Here is a 21395-nt window from a genome sequence, read left to right as displayed (position 1 = left end):
ATAATGTAAGCATAATGTAAAAGCAGGGGGAGAGCAGAGGCAATCCTTCCACCAAGTCATAGAAGCACCAGGTTTCTCAGCCTCAGCACTAGAGCCACTCTGGGCTGGATAATTCTTTGCCGTGGGGGGTGTCCTGTGCATTGTAGGATATTTTGCAGCATCCCTGTTCTCTGCCCTCTAGATGCCAAGAGCACACCTCCACCCTCATTTGTGACAACCAAAAATGTCTTCAGACATTCCCAAATGTCCCGTGGGGAGGTGGCTGTGGGAATCTCCATTGGTTGAGAACCACCCATCTAAATGAAAGGAAAGGGGTCACTGAGACTGGGAAAAGTCTATGAGAGGTGGGAGAGGAATGAGCATGGTGTGCATGGGAGACAACAAGAAAGCTAGAGAAAATGAGGTGGAATGAACAGGATACGGTGAGAATGTGGATGCACTGTGTTTAAAGATCAAGGAAACAATAGTGCCTATATTGTAATAGCGATTGTTATGTTGGAATGTGGAATGCCAACTGAATTGGATTTGGGGATGTACATAAATGCTATTAGGGAAAAGATTAGTACAAAGATAGTAATTATAAAAATTGATATTTTTAAGCAAATTACTATTCTGAGCAAGAGTTTAACAAATTCAGATTAGGACTTTCAGTTTTCTGAGTAGTGAGGGTTAGGAAGAGTTCATTTTTGTAACTTATTGGTTTATTGGTAGTCAGAGCTTCCTGAGCAAGCACTGGCATGGGTGCGGGTAGAAGACACAGATCTTTGTACTTGATTTCCAAACTATAGTAAAGTTTTCCAGGGCAACTACAGGTTCTTTGGGGGTCTCGACACACACACACACACACACACACACTTCTGTGTTACACATAATTCATACTAAAACCACAGTGTCCATTTTTTTGGGTAGGAAAATTTAAAGATAAACAATCAAATCCATTTATTTGGTATCATAACACCAGTGGTTTCTAATCCTGACTTCATATGAAAGTCATCGAAGAACTCTTAAAAAACACTGATACCTTGGCCCTATGCCCAAGAGATTCTGGCCATCCAATATAGCAATGGGGCCTGAACACTGATAACTTTTTTAAAGCTCTCCAGGTGATTGTACAGTGAGAATCACTGATAGAGCCCCAGTCCTTAGGGCTTTTACAAAGTAACTGGAATGATAAGATTGACTAATTATAGGGACTAACGAACAATCCAAGACAATGCATGATCAATTATCCAATTGTACGTTAGATTTGATAGGTGTCATGGACTTTTGGGCAAGAGAAAAATCAATGGCAAAAATGGAAGATGTCATATTAAGTTGTTCTTGATTCTATGCTGATGAAACCAGAAAGGTTGTCTTATTGGGGGTGAATAAATGGGTGCTCTTGGCATTTTGTCCTGCTGAGTTCTTTGTGTGTTATATTGTCCTTCTCACCAATCACTCAGAGCATGTAAACAGTCTTCTGTTATAAATCTCCTAGAAGAGGTGTGGTTATGACAGACACTGAAAGCAATGAGATGGACAACAGAGAACAATTTGGCAATAGCTCCTGAGTCCTGGGCCTGGAAAATAAAGAGGATGGGTTTCACTTTAAACTAGGGACAAACGTATGCAAGATGTCCCCAGGAGACTGTGGAGGAAATTTCAGAAAGAGAAACAAGGAAGTCTGTTATCACCTTGTGGTGACATAGCAGAAAGCCTTGTAGCAAGTAACTAGATAAATTAGACTTTCAGTCAGCTCACATTAAGGCCCTTCCAGAATGACATTTGATCTATTCGATAGTGTGTCTGGCCTCCCTTAGAAATGTCAGAGGTAGGACAGAGTAATTAGAATAATAGAGTGGGCATTTATTTGGTGTCATACCATATGGTTCCAATATTAGCTCTTTATCCACACCAGATGTCCAGATGTTAAACACCAAAGAATAAATAAGTAATCTTACTTATTAACTGAAGAGTATAACAGACTTGAGGAAGAGCTTTCTTCTAATATTTTTAACCAGAGATTAAAAGTATAAGAATCAGGGCTTCCCTGGTGGCGCAGTGGTTGAGAGTCCGCCTGCCAATGCAGGGGACGCGGGTTCGTGTCCTGGTCCGGGATGATCCCACATGCCGCGGAGCGGCTGGGCCGGTGAGCCATGGCCACTGAGCCTGCGTGTCCGGAGCCTGTGCTCTGCAACGGGAGAGCCCACAACAGTGAGAGGCCTGCGTACTGCAAAAAAAAAAAAAAAAAAGTATAAGAATCAAAGAAGTTCTACCTAAATAAATCCAATATTTTGTAAACATAAGTAATAGCACAAAGTTTAATCTTCTTCAAAATTCAATACTCTCTCAAGGTCAGAAGGTTTCCTTAAAATCAGGAATGAAGGAATTCACATGCTGTACTGTTTTCCCATGAAAAACAAATATTCCATTTTATTCCTGCATAGAGGGATGAATAAGCAGACCATACGTCTATAGCAACGGTGGACCCAAACCACACTGGGTCAAGACACCTGTTCTGTATTTTGTGTTAAGGAAGATTTGCACAATGATGGGGAAGGAAGAAAAGAGGGGACTCCGAAAAGGGCTCCTCGCCACTTTCAAAAGCAACTTCTGTGAAACCACTGGGCCCACATCCCAGAATCTTGAGCCAGTCTTCCATGATAACAGGTAGAGGAAGCGCACACATCTTCATTTTTCCATGGAGAATCCAGAATATTAATTTAGCCAACAGTCTCAACTATTCAACTCATCAAGAACAGCTGACAAAAAACGAAATTATTTCATAAGTTTCTTGTTTTTCTACTCCTTTCTTATTACAGGGACCAGTGAGAATGTTAACAGGTAGACTGAAGGAGATGGGGGAGGGGTGTCAATGAAGGCCATGCCCCTGATTGATCATCTCCTAAATAGTAGAAAATTAGTAAGTGTTTAAGTACCTGTTTCACACTGAAATAGAAAAACATTCAATTAGGAGCCAGGAGACTTAGATTCTGATTGGATTCTTTTAGTCAAAAGCAGAAGTCCAAATAACAATAATTACAAATGACTGAGTTTGTATTATGTCAGACTCTGTACTATGCACTGTACATAAACTGCTGTTTCGTTGCATCCACATCACTCATCTAAAGTCAGTGTCGTTACATCCATTTAACAGATGTGGAGAGTAAGGCCTAAACTTTCCTGAGGTTGCACAACAGAAAACTGGACCTCAGTTTTCTTGACTGAAAAGAGAGGGATTTTTTTTTTTTTCTTTTTTCCATTTACAGACATTATTACTTAGCATCTACTTATGCCAAGTAGTCTGCTGGCTTCCGGAACTGTGATTGAACAAGCTAGCCGTGGCCCTGTCCGCAGAGCTCCCTCTGCTGGGCTGGAGCATCTTCAGGGACCTCCCAGTTCTGTAATCAGAGCGTCTGCTCCCAGTTTCTTGCCAGTGGCTGAACTGAATGTGTGTCTCCTCTGAGTGACCTTCTCTGACATGTCCATGTGTGTCTGCAGGTGGTGGGCAGGGGAGTGGGAAGCATGTTCGGCGACATGTGGGCCCCACGGAGAGAAGAAGCGAACAGTGCTGTGCATCCAGACCATGGGCTCTGATGAGCAGCAGGCTCTCCCGGCTCAAGACTGCCAGCACCTGCTGAAGCCCAAGACCCTCACCTCCTGCAACAGAGACATCTTGTGTCCGTCAGACTGGACCGTGGGCAACTGGAGTCAGGTGAGCTCAGGGGTCAAAAGGAAGGCTGCTTCGTCAGCCCCCCCCACCCAGTCCTCTTTATTAACTAATCCAGAATGACCCGGGGTAAAAGTGCACGATGGCCAGCGTTTATAACCTCTGGCCTACTTCCTGCATTTCCCACCTCCCAGTATCCTATCGTGCTTGTTTTCCGTTCTCACGGGATCTTCCTCTCACCTGCCCAGTGGTCACATACCCGCCAGGCATGAGCTGGATCTTGCTCGCTCAGACTCACGACAGATAATTGAAAAACCCTCAGGATTTTTGCTGGCCCATTATTAAACCATTGGTAGCAAATCAGGGCTCCCCCACCTACCCCAAGAGTTGGTTTGTCAAACATTTACTGGTAGTTATGCTTCATACTAAAAAAACCAAAGGTGGGTCACTCTACTTGGCATGATAGACAGTAAGTTTACTTGTCACTTGGAGAAGCCCCTCACATCATCCATCTATTCAATCCTGATCAAGGTTTAGGACATGTAATAGTATTAGCCACATAAATTCAAATAGTGTTGCATTTTCCCAAGATTAATCTGATCTAATTCTCTGCATATAATTAGAAATTCATGGGCTAGGAGGTCACGAAAGACTCCCAGGCTTTAATTTTCTTTGGGTCACCATGGGACCCGGAACTATCAGGCCTTGTGCTCCCAGAGTCTGTAGTAGAAGTAGACCTCTGCTTTCTCCAAGGGTGCTGGAGTCGCCAGGGGCCTTGCTCTGCTTCCCTATGCATATTTCAGTCAGTTACCTAAGGAATGACTAGAAAATAAATGATTTTGTAAAACCAACAGGCCAGAATTTATCCATGGATGCTGACTTCTTATGAGCTTCCTTGGGAAGCCACATGGTCTCCACAATAAAGCTACCATTGACCAGAGTCTTAGGAATTCCTCTTAGACTCACCTTCAGAGAAATGGAGAATATTTGATTCAGGAGAATGCCACAAAAAGTTGATTAGAATTAAGTCTGATGGACAAAGGAGTAATCTGATCCATTTGGATAAAACCTTTGTGTTTAAAGTGATACTTGATTATAAATAAATGCAATTGCTTTTCATAGTTTATAAAGTATTATCTAAAGAAGAATTCAAAATTTTGTATAAGCAAAGGTTCCATTTCTGAAGATAACTATTTGAAAGCGGAAAACACTCATTTGAATACAGCCATTTTGATAACCTTATTTCCGAAACTCTTTCATTAGCTCAGAGTCACAGTTTAGGTTTATTTAGTTTCTAATTCTGTACAGAATATTCTCTGGAGCACCTGGGTGAAAATAAAAGAGATATGGTCCCTTTATTGTAAGAACTTATCAAATGGGAGAGCTAAGACCCCAAGAAAGAAAAGACAAAGGTATACATGTAAAGAAAACATACCTACAACCTAATACAGGCGTGTTACTGATGCATATGCACACATCAGTAATAGGCCAGAATATACCCCCCTGCTGTTCCTGGAAGGTACAGTCACAGCCTGTGGCTGGCCTGACCTATTAGTCCACTGCCAACCTCGATTGCCGTAAATTACAGTGTTGTCAAAATAAGGCTGAATGGGGTATTGTGACTGGTCCATCAAATCTGTTTACCCGAAGTGCGTTAGCTGTATCCAAAGCAGTTAATAATTTTTGTCATGTAGACTTTACTAATTCCCAGAATCTTCATGTATTTTCAAAGGACTGCAATTCACATTTGGCTGAGGGATTCTCTTCCTTGTGTTTGTGTTTCTGGGGAGCAAAATGATGTGCCTAACTGGAGAACAAGGGCCTGAAAAGTTGGCACGATGTGACAAGTACTCAAGTCTGTTGTTCCAAATAGAGGCCACTGCATAGTATAGTGGCAGCAGACATGGAATACAGTTTCCAGCGTCCACAGAGAGGCTGAACCGCTGCTTTCATTCAAGAGATGTTGTCAAGAGAGGTGCTTTTAGTTAAATCAGCATCAAAATATTCATTGAATGGGTCTTCCTTTCTTCCCTTTGCTGTCTTGCTAATGTCTGTACACATTAGCCCTCTAATGAGCTTTGCTGAAATATGCTGAATGTCTTTGACATTCTATGCTGGGATACTTTTTTAAGAGATGATATAGTGATTCTTGCTACACATAGTATTTATGGTCTGGATTTTGTCTTGAGATCAACATTAATTGATGAAAAGTAGTGTTCCAGCAATACCTGATCACTTGGTCTGTACTGGGCTATTTGGGTCACTCTGGATGAGTCTAAAGCTATCACATAACTGGGCCAAAAGACTCAAGAACTGTGAGGCTCCTAGAATCCTGTAGAATTGTCCTCCCTGGGCTGACCAAGGTGGAAAGCAGAAGAGGGGAATCCATGAGCTGCCCTTCCCTGTCAAGGTTTTCCAGCTCTGGCGAGCCCTAACTGAGCTAGTGTTAAACCTCTCCCAGCCTTTACTCATTTAGAAAGACAGAGTTATTGTAAGGTTTGATGATACTCCACGTGAGCCCTTCACATAGTGCCTAGCAAATAGTAAGCGTTCACTAAATAGAAACTTTATTATCAGGCGAGAAGACAAGGGTCTGTTTTCCACGCTACTCTAATTTTGCAAGTCTTGTCCAGTCAGTGGCACCCAAGTCCCCTGACAGAATTGATTTGTGACCCCTGCATTTTCATCTAACTCCCTCCCTGAGCTCAGGGCCATTTTAGGTGGGGAGCATTGTAAGCACAGGGCTTAGAGCCTGCAAGTTTTTCATGGGCCTACAAAAATGTTTGAGACCTGAGGGGGAAAAAAAAACAAAACTAATGTATTGTTCCAGTAAAGCAAAGGACACTGCAAAATCAGAAATCAATATTAAATTACATATTAAAAGCAAAGAATTATCAAACATTTAGTATGTATATTAAGCACCTTTATGGGTATTAGCACAATATCTCACAATGGCCTGATTAGCCCCATTTTACTGGTGAAGGAACTGAGGCATTAGAGATATTTAGAAATTTGTCCAAGGTCGCACAGCCTCCAAGTGTTGAAGCTAGGGTTTGAAGGCAGGCAGCAGAGCTTTTACTCTGAACACTATGGCATAAAGCATCTCAGAAGTCTGCAAAATGTAACAATTTGACAGCTCTCAGTTCATAAAAAATGTATTATGTTTGGAAACAATTTGTAGATCAGCTTTTCTCACTTTGCTGGAATTTCAGACTATGCGTTAATGATTGCTGAGAAATGAGAGCCATTCATAAATTAAATGAGTTGGCCTCACCAAATATTTAGTTTCAAAAGCAAAAGAATAAGAAGCCTTTCAAATTGTTTTTACAGAAGAAGATTATATTTCACTTGAAACTAGAGATGTTTTTAATATATTTGATGGGCTGTAGGGTGGAACCCCCAAAAGCAGACCTGCCCAGGGTCTGCAAAGATCTTTAATCCACCCTTTTTGTGCCTGACCAAAGCACACAATCAAACAAATGAACAAAGCAATTAATTTGCCCAGCTACTAAGAACGTATTAAGTGCAAAGCTGTTCACTCAGGTGTTGGCTTGCACAAGTGACCAGATAGATTAAATGTTTCACAAACAAGCTCTCCTAGCTCTTCAAACAGAAGGCATTGCAGCAAATGCCAATGGCTTATCTATCGCTAAATGAAAAGCAAAACCAACAGGCGAACAAAATTCATGTGAAGGCCATAGGAGTTCCTGCAAACTGAAGGGAGACACAGCATGGAAGGTGAGGAGACATCGCTGAGTCGCTTACCCTCAGTATTTCCTAGTTTCATTCAAGGTCCAGGACACTCTTGTGAGGCTGGACACCTGACGCTTTAGCCTCCACCGCCTGCTCTTTTAGCATGGGACCTCTGCAAGAACCAACAAGGACTGAGAAGTCCTTGCCAGATGTCAGCAGCCCATGCTTTGCCAGGTTTCCTGGAAAACACATGTGAGCACCCTTGTCTGAAACAGCTACTCACAGAAAACCAATCTGGAGCCATGCTGCTTCTCTACATCATGTCTGATTTGTTTTTAATTATCTAGAGTACTGTATTCGTTTGTTAGGGCTGCCATAACAAAGTACTACAAACTGGGTATCTTAAGCAGTAGAAATGTATTGTCTCACCATTTTTGTAATGTTGACTAAAAATAATGCACAACCTAAAAGTCGAGAGTTATGTTTTATTTGGTGGACAAAACTGAGGCATTAAGCCTGGGACACGGCCTCTCAGATAGCTCTGAGGGACTGCTCCAAAGAGGTAAGGGACAAGCCAGGATATATAGGGTTTGTTTGTTTCTTTTAATTTTTATTGGAGTATAGTTGATTTACGATGTTGTACAAAACAGAAACAGAGTCACAGATGTAGAAAACAAACTTATGGTTACCAAGGGGGAAAGGGGGAGGGATAAATTGGGAGACTGGGATTGACATATATAGGGGTTTTTGTGACAAAGACCAGGTTGTTGGAACATCTAAAGATTACCGTTAATTAAAGAAAACCAGATATCTAAAGTTAAGGAATTTAGCACTTTTCTATGTATGGGAAGATGCAAGAGTCTAGGCTCACTGAAATCATGCCTTTGATGTGCACCTTAGCTATCTCAGGCCAGGATCCTATTCTTCCCCATCCTGAGTCCCCTCAGGGCTCACCATCGGTGGCTGTAGTGGCTTGACGGCTGCAACATCCTTTGTTTACTGATATGGCAAGCAACATTTTTCATTCACAGCAACCAGCAGTCCAAGATCAAGGTGTGGGCAGAGTTTGCTCCTTCTGAGGGCTGTGAGGGAGAATCTTTTCCATGCTTTTCTCCTAACCCCCAGGGCTTTGCTCAGAATCTTTGGTGTTTCTTGACTTGTAGAGGCATCACCTTCATCTCTGCTTTCATCTTCACGTGGCATTGTCTTTATATGTGTGTCCCTGTATCCAAATTTACCCTTTCCATGAGGACAATGGCAGTTTGGATTAGGGCCCAACCTAGTGACCTCATTTTAACTTGATTACCTCTGTAAAGACCCCATCTCCAAATAAGACCACATTCTGACGTACGAGTGAAGAGGGTGAGCAGGAGTTAGAACTCTAGTATATCTTGTTTGGAGGGGACACAATTCAGCCAATAACAGGTACCTAAGGGTTTTAGCTTACTTTCAAAATGGTTTTAGTATGAGGTCCAATCATTCATTTATAAATTCCTGAGACTATGCATTAAATGTTTTTATGCCCAAAGCATTAGCTGTTTCCCTGCTCATCCCTTTAGCCCAAGCTCTCTGAGAAACCTCAACTGTGGTTTTGAATAAACTCTCTTAGCACTACAGCTCTGAGCCAACTGGGGGTCCCCCCCACTGCACAGTGCACCTCGGATGGGTGGAGTTGACTAATTTAGCAGCAGACCTCTTTCTCAGCGGGCTCCCCCCAGAGATCTTAATCTAAGATTGATGGCAAATGAGGGAAAGATAACTCCCAGGGAGGACATTAACAGATTGACAAGCTATTTGCCTGGTACCGGGGTCAAAATTATAAGGTAAGGGGGTAAGGTAATCATAGCAGAAATTGGTTTTGAGAATCCTGAAACTACCCATTGAGATGAGTTCTAAGTGTGGCTTTGTGTCCTGCATTTATCTCATCTGAAGGGTTTGACAGCTTCTAAGGAGATAAACACAGTTGGAAGATGTACTGGAAGAAGCATGGCTGAAGGCACAACAACACTGCTTGTTCTGCTGTGACTATGAGAAAAGGCAACAGAGTTTTTAGGCCCAATATACTTGGTAGATAGTTAACACTGACTCTCTCACTGGGCACAATATGCCCCAATGTGAAGGAATGGCATCCACCGATTATTTGAAAGATTCTTTGTCTCCTGAGTAAGGAAAGCAGATGGGGATGAATGGTAGGTGGAAAACATATAAACTCTCCCAGACGCAGGTATCCATTCATGAAGTTTTGAATTGCCATTTGGGAATGGGGCGATAGTTACAGATCATCTGCTTTTTCAAGAGTTTTAAAATGATATCTGCTCATTTTTAAATGTTGGCCACTAATTTGGTATTTGTATTTTGTTTGTTTGCTTGTTTGTTTTGAGGTTGAGCAGACCAAAGAATACACGCCAATGGGCCACATGTAGCCCTTAGGCTGCCACTTTGGCGTTTCTGTTCTAGAATAATCTTCTGTTTTGAAAGATCAAAAGTTAATGTATTTTAATTAAGCAACCACCTAGAGAGTGACTATTTACTCCTGCTTTATTCTTTTAGGCTGAACAAGTTCACAGTGAATAAGATTATTGAATACTTGTAATTTGTAAATTAAAAATAAAAAACGTATCCATCTATTAGTCCTAGGAAACCTGAATCTAAAAGAAAATCCAGCAATAAACCCATGGGATATATGGGCCTTTACAGGTGTCTTCTAGACTTGCGCCAACAACTGCTTTACTCAGACACCTGCTCACTTCACAGCATGCCCTAGGACAGGTCCATGCGTCACTCTGTGTTTCACAAGGATAGTAGAAATTGGGGACCCCCGTGCCCTTTGTTATTATTATTACTATTGTTATTATCAGCACCAATATTATGACAGTGATAATAATAGCTTCCAATTCCCAATTTCTTCTATATATTATGTACTATGTTAAGGTTGTTTTCTTATATAATATTCACAGCAGCCTTGAAAAATGAGTATTACTTTCAATTTCTAGATGAGGAAGCTCTGAGGCTTAGTCCCTGCATCATGCATGGAGTTCATCATGGGCTTGAGGGCTTTAAGCTATTTCTTACAGGTTTTATAGCTCTTTTACTTCATAGTTCAATGTGGGGGGGAGAGCACACACCCATATATTTTTGGATTTTTAGAAATGCTTGTAAAGTTGTACAGGAAAGTCTGTGGGTATTAGGGACATTGCAAATCAAAATAAACAAAAAAAAAAGGGAATGAAAAGAAAGAAAAGAAAAATCAAAGAATTTCCTACTATGAGCTTTGTCTACTCTGACATTTCTTGGAAAGAAAACCCAAAGCAGAATACACCTGCAGTTGAGAATAGTTGGCGTTAGTGCTAGCAGGGTCCTCATTTATGAATCACCTCTGGATCAGAGCCTACCTGAGGTTGCCATCGTGGAAATATGTTCAGACATACATGGAGGATTATTTGGTTAGACTGATACATTTTTACAAAGTAGAGATTTGAAAACCCTAGGAGATGGGATCAGAATGTAACAAATGGAGAAGTGACTCAGGATGACTAAAATGGATGGAGTATAAAGTGTCTCCATGCACAAGAAGAGCAGAAATATTGTAGTAAACCAGGAAAATAAATACCCCCAGCCTGCCTGTCCCAGGCTCCAAAATGAAGTGAGTCATGGAAAGTGCTGGAAGAAACCATTTCCTCACTGCTGGGCTCTGAGAGCTTTCGCTGGTAGTCTCCACTTGGTTGGAAATAAGTGTGCATTTCTTGGTCCATGAAGCACTGTTCCCACCAAAGATTAATATTATTATATCAGAACTTGGAAGTTCAGTCTTAGAGCTGGGCATTTGAGTGTTTGTTGACATCTTAAACTCACAGCTTTATTGGTTGACCCCAAACCTGCAGTTGAACATCCCCTGAGCTGCACAGTCTTCTGTGCTCACGTGTCTCTCCTGCTTTTCAAAGATGCTGATTTCAACAGAGCTATCATACATCAGTGAGTGATTATGCTGGATTGGAGCAAAATAAAGGGGGAAGTTATTTTCCAATAGAAAGGAAATTGAAAACAGGACTTGAGAAGGCAAGAAATTCAAGCTGAAAAATGCATAAGTTCACAGGGAGAAGAATTTTCCCATTCCTGATTATTTTCCAAGTAGAACAGTCATGTAATAAATATGTAGTAAGTGATCATTGTATCCCAAGAACTATCCTGGAATTCAGTTATGGATAAGAAACAGTTTCTGCCTTTGGGTAAGTTTTCAGAAATCAAAAGTTTGGTTAAGTCAATAAGTAAATTCAGTAGACAAACTGCTTTCCGCTGTGCTGTGCTAGGTTTTTTTTGGTCGGTGGGGAGGGGCATGGAATTAATCTAATTCTTACTCTGCCACTGACTTACAGCCTTCCAGGCAGGTTCCTGGGTGTCAGCTTCCTCTCTTGTAAGAGGTGGAATAATAATTACAGCCTTGTAAATCTCACAGCCCTATAAGTCTCGCAGGGCTCATATTCACAGGGTATCACACAGAATAATGGCTGTGAAGCCCTTTGAAATCCAGGAAACATTATGTAGTCCCCATCTTCAAGAAACCTACTTTAGGGTCAGAGATGTAAGACAGACGAATGCGAAACAGTCAGCACAGACTCCTGGACAGTCCAAGTTCAAGAACCAATATTTGGTGGTTAACTTAAAATGTCATTGGAAAGGAAGGCTAAAAATGGAGCAGTTTGGTAAAACTGCAGATTTTTTTCAAAATATCAAGAAATTTAGTGTTAGGTAGCAACTATGTGTGGTGTGCAGCTGCTAAGACTGATGACATAGTCTTTACCATGAATCCTGAGAAATAACTGTCTTGTTAGGTTTCCCCAGAAGGCAATCTAGCTGCCTGTGCCCTACAGAGCCTGGAGGGACCACTAGGGAGGGGGACCTGCCACGGCGTCCATGTGTGTATCAGCGCCATGCTACAGGACTCCCCTAACTCTTTGGAAATGGTATCTCCCCACCTCTGGTTAACTACCCATCTTTAAATTTCATAAAAGGTCCTGGATCTGTATACATGTGTGAGTATGTTATTGTCTAGTTTTTAATCTGAGTCCATCTGACACAGGCAAGAAAATGGAGCTTAGGATGCCTGAGTGAGGCTATGTGGCTATATGGATATAAAGGGGAAGGCTCATATCATTAAATTAATAGATTCCCAAAAAAACGTAAACAGTTTACATTAATTTAATAGCATCAAACCCTAGGGAAGATAATATTACTATCTTTTTAAAAAAATTAGGTGATCCGTTTAAATCATTGCACTCTTTGTGGATCTACTATCCAACAGTCATAGCCCAGGGAGACTTCAGTTTTACTATTTCGTGGTTTGCATTTTCAGTTTGTGAAGGGTAAATGGTTAGTCCTGAGCCTTAGGTGGTCTCCCTGAGATACATATTTCCATGGGAAACTAAAATTGCACAGAAACCGTATACAAAGATAGAGAACGATTTTAGCTGCACAGTTCAGTTTCTACTGGGCCTGTCCTGATTTGCCATAAACCTTAGCATGAGAACCAACACATCTTTCCACCCAACTAGACTAACAGCCGTCTCTCTTTCCCAGTGTTCTGTTTCCTGTGGTGGCGGAGTGCGGATTCGCAGTGTCACGTGTGCCAAGAACCACAATGAGCCCTGCGACGTGACAAGGAAACCCAATAGCCGAGCTCTATGTGGTCTCCAGCAGTGCCCATCTAGCCGGAGAATTCTAAAACCCAACAGAGGCACAATTTCCAATGGGAAAAAGCTACCAACAACTGACCCCTTCAAGCCCATCCCTCCAACTACACCTAGTCCTAGGGTGCTGACTACGCCCACAGTGCCTGAGCCTATGAGCACAAGTGCTCTGACGATTCACAGCCCTGGTCCTACCACAGCCTCCAAAGAAGGAGACCTGGATGGGAAACAGTGGCAGAATAGTTCAACCCAAACTGAACTGGACTCCCATTATGTCATTTCCACTGGAAGTACTTCCCAGCCCATCCTCAATTCCTGGTCTTTGAGTACCCAGCCAAATGAAGAGAATGTTTCCAGTCCAGACACTGGTCCTATCTCAGAGGGAGACCTTGTAGTCACAACAATGAGTGGTTCTGATTTGTCAACCCCCAGCAATCCTGTGACATGGCAGGTGACTCCATTTTATAATCCCTTGACCAAAGAGCCAGAAATGGAGATTCATAGTGGCTCAGGGGAAGACCGTGAACAACCTGAGAACAAAGATGAGAACAACTCTGTGACATGGACCCAGATCAGAGTACCTGGAAGTGATGCTCCAGTGGAAAGAAGTACAGAAATGCCACTTGGACCTCCACCAACACCTTATCTTAGAGGGGCATCCCTGTGGCCACCCTTCAGCACAGTGTCGGAAGGACTGGTGCCCAGCCAAAGGCCCACCACTCTCAAAAATGGTGCACCCAGAGCTGAGGGGATGGTCACTGAAAAGACAGCTAACACTCCACTCCCTCCGGGAGGAGACCACCAGCCAGCATACTCAGAAAAGCCAGTAAACCATCACCCCCAAGAACTTCCAAGCAACATGAATCTAACACAGAGTTCCGGACCAGTCCTGACCGAGGAAGACGCAACCAGTCTGATTGCTGAAGGGTTTTTGCTGAATGCCTCGGATTACAAGCAGCTCTCCACGGGCCGCAGCCCTGTGTACTGGACTGTTGGAAACTGGAGCGAGGTAAGAGTTCTATTTCTTACCCAGGCCTGATTCTATATGGAAATTAGCTAGGGGTGTTGCATTCCTGTGCAGATTTCAAAATGGACTTGTGTAAAACATAGTCTAATGTACAAAAAAAATGAAGCAATCAGGTCCATGCACTCACCTCCCTCTTCACCTCCTTAGCTCCAAAAATGAAAGAAAAAAAAATCCAGGGAAGGAGAAAAAATGTAGTGAGATATAGTGAAAAGAACCTAGAACTAAATCAGGAGACCTGAGTCAGCCAGCTGTGTGACAGTGGAGAATTCAGTCTGTCTCTCTGAGCCTGCTTTTGATCGACAGAACAGTGGAACTGGTGTAGATCACTGCTCCTCTCCAGTGTCCTTTCCAGCTACAAACTGTAATGATGCTGTGAAGAGGGACCACTGGAAGGACATGGGTTCATATTTCATTCAGAAAGCCAGTGTTGAGACTCTGATTTAAACCTGTCAAGCAATCACAATTGAAATGGAAATCTAAGACAAATTTCTTTAAAGCATTTCTTTTCTTTTTGGACTCAGTATTTGCCTGCATTAAAAAAAATTCTTTTTGGCTTATTAAAAGGATTAGAAGATAGAGGAAGAAGAAAATAAACATGATGACAAAGTGTTGGTCCCTGTTTCCAGGTTTGAGGAATTTGGCTAGATATTTGTTTGTTCATTTCTAGAACTAATTACATCCTCTGAAGCATCAAAATCATTTCTCACCCACTTGAATTTCAAATGCACAGTATTTGAACTTGTTAAAAATAACTTGACAATGCAAAAGAGGACTTTGTGGCAAAATGATCACATGTTGATGTCATTCAGCATTTTTGATGACAATGCATGACTCATCTCTCTAGCTAAAAAGAAGTGTTAACAGCTAATATAAAATAACAATATATTTCATTTATGAAGCATGTTAATTTCCAAACCACTTCCATATGTAGTCTACTATTTTCTCTTTTTGACAGTCCTGGGGAGTAGGTAGGGTCTTGTTTATACCAATTTATGTAGAGAAAAACTAAGATTTTTAACAGGTAAGTAACTTGTCTATGGACATGTCCGTTGGATGATGAATCTTCTAAAACTTTCTGCTCTTATCTGCTGTCTCTCTAGTGAATTTCAGTACCAATCGACAATTTAGCTATATAAAATTCTTTTGTATGAATTAATCAGCATCATTGGTCCTGAAATTGACTATAGTGGCAAAAAAAATAGGTATATTCAAACTTCCAAAATTTTTTGTTTGCATTTGAACTATGTTTCACATTGATTTACTTTAAGTTCTAAAGTGAAATCACATTCATTTCATTTTCTGTCAATGGAGGGGCATCTTATTATCCCCATTTGGAAGTAAAGAATCCAGGTTCAGGAGGAGAAAAGATTTTCATGCTTAAGAGTAATCCAATTTGTTGAAAAAAAGGAGAGGAGCTGGTCTCATGATCCCTGACATTTTTGTCAGGTTTCTTTCCATTAGGAAAGTCCTAATGGGCTCTTAATGATGAGGAGGATGTTGACAATGAACATCTATCAAGTGTGTGCCATGCTTTATAGCATGATTTTATGCTAATTCACATGCATTTATATGAATGCGTGAATCCTCACCACAGCCCAAGGAGATTGGTAATATTGCCCCCCATTGTAGAGATAAGGAAACTGGAACTGAAAGGTGAAGTAGCTAGCCAGAATCACACACACTCATGAGTGACACAGCAGGGATTTGAACCCAAGCAGACAGACTTCAGAGCCTATGATCCATTGCTTTGCAAATCAGAAAACATCACCACTCTCTCTACCTTCTGCTATTTTTGTTTCTTCTTTGGTCATATGACATAAAAACAATGCCATTTATGTGGTAACCCTGGGTAGACAGATGAGAAAATCACATAGTTCACACGAAGGTACTTAAAATAACATTGAGGGCTCCATGGTTACTTTTGAGTTCACAGGGGCAAATGGTGCCTATAATGTCACTGCAGTGGGTTCAGCCTAGATATTTTGAAATACAAATGTTCTGGTTAGGTTTTATGAATTATATCCTTTTAAGTAGTGCCACCCAAAGGTATCTTTCTTTCCAAGAGCTTGGGGCATCCCTTAAGGACAGATAAATAGGCTTATTGTTCTGCATCCAAGAAAGCAGTCTGGACAGTGTGTCCATACTCAAAGACAAAGACAACAAGTTATGGAAACTGAGGCTACTTAGTTAATTTGTAGGATTTTTTAATTAGCCAATGGAGATGAAGTCTGAAAGTACCTACCATTAAAGACCCTGTGGGCCTTGAGAAGAATACAAGCTAGGTCAAACAGAGTGTGAAAGTGTAGATGATAAAAGGCATATATATGGGATCAGTATCAGAATAAAGTATGAATGACATGTGTACAGTATGTGTATGTAATTAGAAATCACACACACACACAGAGGCTAGGCTGTTGTTAACAAATAGAGCCAAACAAGTTATGGTTCGCCAGAAATTGATTTCTCACTCAGCATAATAATACAAGGTGATTCCATGTCTGCAATGGTGGTAGTAGAAAATGATGCTGGGAATCCAGTCTGAAAATGCCATCCTCCTGTCTTCAAATTTGCCCTGGGGTCACGATCCTAGTCACAGTCAGAAAGGGAAAAGAGCACAGAGGCACTCCCATGGGAGGTTTTATGGGCCAAGCCTAGAAGGGGCACTTATCAATTCTGCTCACATTCCATTGTCTAGAACTCAGTCGTATGACCAAACCAAATAGCAAGGTGGATGGAAAATGTAATCTAATTGTATACCCAGGAAGAAGAGGAAAAAGGATTGTAGTGAGTATCTAGCAGTCTCTAACACTGAATGACATGGCCCACTGTGTGTTTTAGGTAGCTCATTCTGGAAGCAGTGAGGATGAGGGATTTGACCTGTTGGGAGGATACTGCAGTAGTCCAGATGAGGAATGAGAACTAGGACAAGAATGCTTGGGATGTTTTTGTGCCAGTACCATACTGTCTGGATTACTGTAGCTTTGTAGTATAGTCTGAAGTCAGGGAGCCTGATTCCTCCAACTCTGTTTCTCGTTCTCAAGGTTGCTTTGGCTATTCGGGGTCTTTTGTGTTTCCATACAAATTGTGAAATTTTTTGTTCTAGTTCTGTGAAAAATGCCAGTGGTAGTTTGATAGGGATTGCATTGAATCTGTAGATTGCTTTGGGTAATAATTTTCACAATGTTGATTCTTCCAATCCAAGAACATGGTATATCTCTCCATCTATTTGTATCATCGTTAATTTCTTTCATCAGTGTCTTATAATTTTCTGCATACAGGTCTTTTGTCTCCTTAGATAGGTTTATTCCTAGATATTTTATTCTTTTTGTTGCAATGGTAAATGGGAGTGTTTTCTTGATTTCACTTTCAGATTTTTCATCATTAGTGTATAGGAATGCCAGAGATTTCTGTGCATTAATTTTGTATCCTGCTACTTTACCAAATTCATTGATTAGCTCTAGTAGTTTTCTGGTAGCATCTTTAGGATTCTCTATGTATAGTATCATGTCATCTGCAAACAGTGACAGCTTTACTTCTTCTTTTCTGATTTGGATTCATTTTATTTCCTCTTCTTCTCTGATTGCTGTGGCTAAAACTTCCAAAACTATGTTGAATAAGAGTGGTGAGAGACAGTATGGAGGTTCCTTAAAAACTACAAATAGAACTACCATATGACCCAGCAATCCCACTACTGGGCATATACCCTGAGAAAACCATAATTCAAAAAGAGTCATGTACCAAAATGTTCATTGCAGCTCTGTTTACAATAGCCCAGAGATGGAAACAACCTAAGTGTCCATCATCAGATGAATGAATAAAGAAGATGTGGCACATATATACAATGGAATATTACTCAGCCATAAAAAGAAACGAAATTGAGCTATTTGTAATGAGGTGGATAGACCTAGAGTCTGTCATACAGAGTGAAGTAAGTCACAAAGAGAAAGACATATACCGTATGCTAACACATATATATGGAATTTAAGAAAAAAAAATGTCATGAAGAACCTAGTGATAAGACAGGAATAAAGACACAGACCTACTAGAGAATGGACTTGAGGATATGGGGAGGGGGAAGGGTAAGCTGTGACAAAGCGAGAGAGAGGCATGGACATATATACACTACCAAACGTGAGGTAGCTAGCTAGTGGGAAGAAGCTGCATAGAACAGGGAGATCAGCTCGGTGCTTTGTGACCGCCTGGACGGGTGGGATAGGGAAGGTGGGAGGGAGGGGGATGCAAGAGGGAAGAGATATGTGAACATATGTATAACTGATTCACTTTCTTATAAAGCAGAAACTAACACACTATTGTAAAGCAATTATACTCCAATAGAGATGTAAAAAAATAAATAAATAAAATGACAAGCTTAAAAAAAAAGGAATGCTTGGGATGAAGAAGGGAAGATAAATTCACGAGTCACTGAGAACTTAAAATCAGCAGGATTTTGTGGGGAATTGAATGTGGGGTATGAAGGGGAGAGAGGAGAGGAGGAGTCTGTCATGACTCTTCTGTTGGAATCTTGGGTGTCTGTTAGGTGATCCTCCTATAAACTGAGATATAGTACAATGTATGGAAAAAGTAAGTTTCAAAAGAGACAGAGAAAGGAAGGATGATGAGTTTAGTTTCAGATCAAGTTTAGTTGATAAGACCTGTGGGATATCCAAAGGATAACCAGCAGATGTTTGTGTGTATGGGTCTGAGGTTCTTGAGAGAGGTGAAAACTGGAGATAAAATTTGGTAGCCATGATCAATAGGTAGAAGTTAGAACCTTGGAAGTGAATGAGGTCACCCAAGCACAGCCTGTAGGCCGCAAAGAGTGGTCCAGGGTTGGGACACTGGAAAACACCAACATTTTAGGGAGCTGGCTGACAATGAGATTCCATGTGAAAGACTGGTAAGGAACAGTCTAATATTTAAGGCTTAAATCAAGAAATATGGTGCCACAGACGTCTAGGGACATGAAGACTGACAGTGGGCCTAATGGATCTTACAATTAGAAGGTCACTGGTGACTTTGGGGAGAACATTTATGGTATTGAGATGGAAGGGACACCAAAGTGCAGCCCAAAGGAGAGACCCTTTTGGAGGCTATCACAGTTCTCAGATGGGACAGTCCCCACATTAGGACTGTTAATAAAGATGGACAGCTCTCTCAGTCCACAAATTCATACAGAAGTTTCATTAAAAAGTAGCTTTAGGGGCTTCCCTGGTGGCGCAGTGGTTGAGAGTCCGCCTGCCGATGCAGGGGACACGGGTTCGTGCCCCGGTCCGGGAAGATCCCACATGCCGCGGAGCAGCTGGGCCCGTGAGCCATGGCCGCTGAGCCTGCGTGTCCGGAGCCTGTGCTCCGTGGTGGGAGAGGCCATAACAGTGAGAGGCCTGCGTACCGCAAAAAAAAAAAAAAAAAAGTAGCTTTAGGATGACTCAGAAATTAGTTTCCTTTCCCATACTCTTATGTAAATGTGTTTTAATGCATTTGTCCTGAGGATATTTAATACATGTGAATTAATTGATAAATGTTAATTGATCTAACGAGAAGTTACTATATCCAAATAAACTAAACCTAAATAAACGTACCTATCAACCCTGATGACTGTTTGAGCCCAGAGGTTAACGGATGCATTTTGATTTTGATCAAGATACAAAAATTAATTCTATCTCATGTCATATCTTTGATTTTGACAGAAATAAAGTCTCTCATTGAATACATCATAGCTCACCAAAAATTTGGCAACCGTGGTGGAGCCATTGAGAGCTATTAATTCTAGGCAGTTTGGCTGGAAAGGGGGAATTGGCCCAGATTGCAGAGGTTTGTAAAGCTACAAGGATATTACAAGAACAGAGCTCCACGTTTGGCAGGAGTCCCCTTCATGACAGGGCTTGGGGCCTGCTCCCTTTCTGCATCTTTTGAGACAAAATGTTTAATACACAGAACTGTCTGAGAGGATCAAGATTCAGAATGAAAACTTTGGGTTTTGAGTTTCCCACTCTGCCATGATTTTTTATTCTACCCGTATCTGAAGTTGCTTCTTTAGGATTGTCCCTCCCTATAATGGCATCGCTGGCCCCTCAGTCACCACCCCTTAGGAACACCAGGATCACCACTGGTATCAGTCTTCCCTTGTCCTAATAGAAAAACCCTGACAGTTTTTCACGTCTGTGTCATCTCATCATTTCTGTCATCTCTTCATTTCCTGTCAGTTTAGGCTCAGGAGTTTCCAGTCTAACAGTGGGAGGCATCTGGAAAAGAGTAGGGATGGTTTCGTTCGTTGCAATGATGGGGGATGGGGGCTGCTACCAGCATTCAGTGTCTGAGAGCCAAAGACAATGAGGGTGTTGTGACATTGAGGGAAGTCCAAACTACCAATAGTGCCCCAATAGTTAAGAATGGAGAACCCTAGGACTCTTCCCTTTACCTTTACTGGTCTGGGCACTTCCAATCTCTCCCCTCCCCAATGCTTTCCATACATCGTCACGAGAGATGTAAGACTGCCATATTACTCTTCTGAGCGGAATTTTCTAATCATTCCAAACTCCTGATCACAAATCATTAATGTCTCTCCATTACGTACCAGATAAAATCCACTCTAATATCCAACAGCCTTCAGGTCCTCGAATAATTCCGCTTTCAACATACTGCCTTCTATGACGTCATCCATCGTAAGCTTCACCAAATCGAAACTGCTCAGTTTCAGTTCAATGCCTTTGTTTACGCTGTTTCCTCTGCCTGGAACTTCCTTTTCTTTGTCCTTTGTCCTTTTACGTTCTACCTGTGCTTCAGTATCAAGCTTTGAGCTTCTTCTTCCATAAAGCCTTTCCTGCTCTTTAAGATTGGAAGTATTGTCATTTCTAAAGTTCCTTAGCAATGGATCTGAAATTTCTCTCTGTGTGTCCTCCCTGTCTGTCCTGTGTTGAAGGGGTGTTCATGTCCCCCAGCATACACAGCATGTTCCTCTAACTACCTGTGATTTTGAAAATTACTAAAGAATTGATATAAAAACCGAGTTAACACTGTAAATAGACATAAATCTAGAAAGCAGATGTTCTGGGTTTGAGTATTGGCTCCATCATTTACTAACTGTATGTTCTCACTGCACCCATTTCCTCATCTTTAAAATGAGGATGATGACGATGCCTGATTCATAAGATTGTTATGAGATAAAAGGAATAACTATATGTAGGAGAGTGTCAGGCACATAGGAAGTACTCAGTAAGCATTGGCTTTGATATCTGTTTATAAGACAAAAAATGTAGGTGCTTCACAGTATGTATGGATGTGGATCTCATTTTGACAGAAGGTCACCTCTCGTCAAATTGCCTCATCATTCAGTCGGATCCCT

The 21395-nt window shown here is 41.4% G+C and overlaps 1 protein-coding gene across 1 annotated transcript in view; it reads left to right on the top strand.

Annotated features, from left to right (window-relative positions):
- Positions 1–21395, top strand: part of ADAMTS12 (ADAM metallopeptidase with thrombospondin type 1 motif 12) — a 387137-nt gene that overhangs the window by 302507 nt on the left and 63235 nt on the right. The window contains exons 18-19 of the mRNA XM_060146935.1: positions 3481–3694; positions 12917–14035. Coding sequence (XP_060002918.1) covers positions 3481–3694; positions 12917–14035 — 1333 coding nt within the window. The remainder of the gene's footprint in view (positions 1–3480; positions 3695–12916; positions 14036–21395) is intronic.

The sequence above is a fragment of the Lagenorhynchus albirostris genome, chromosome 3 (assembly GCF_949774975.1).
Source record: "Lagenorhynchus albirostris chromosome 3, mLagAlb1.1, whole genome shotgun sequence".
Taxonomy (NCBI): domain Eukaryota; kingdom Metazoa; phylum Chordata; class Mammalia; order Artiodactyla; family Delphinidae; genus Lagenorhynchus; species Lagenorhynchus albirostris.
The sequence above is the reverse complement of the archived record's forward strand: the minus strand, read 5'-3'. Positions and strand labels throughout refer to the sequence as shown.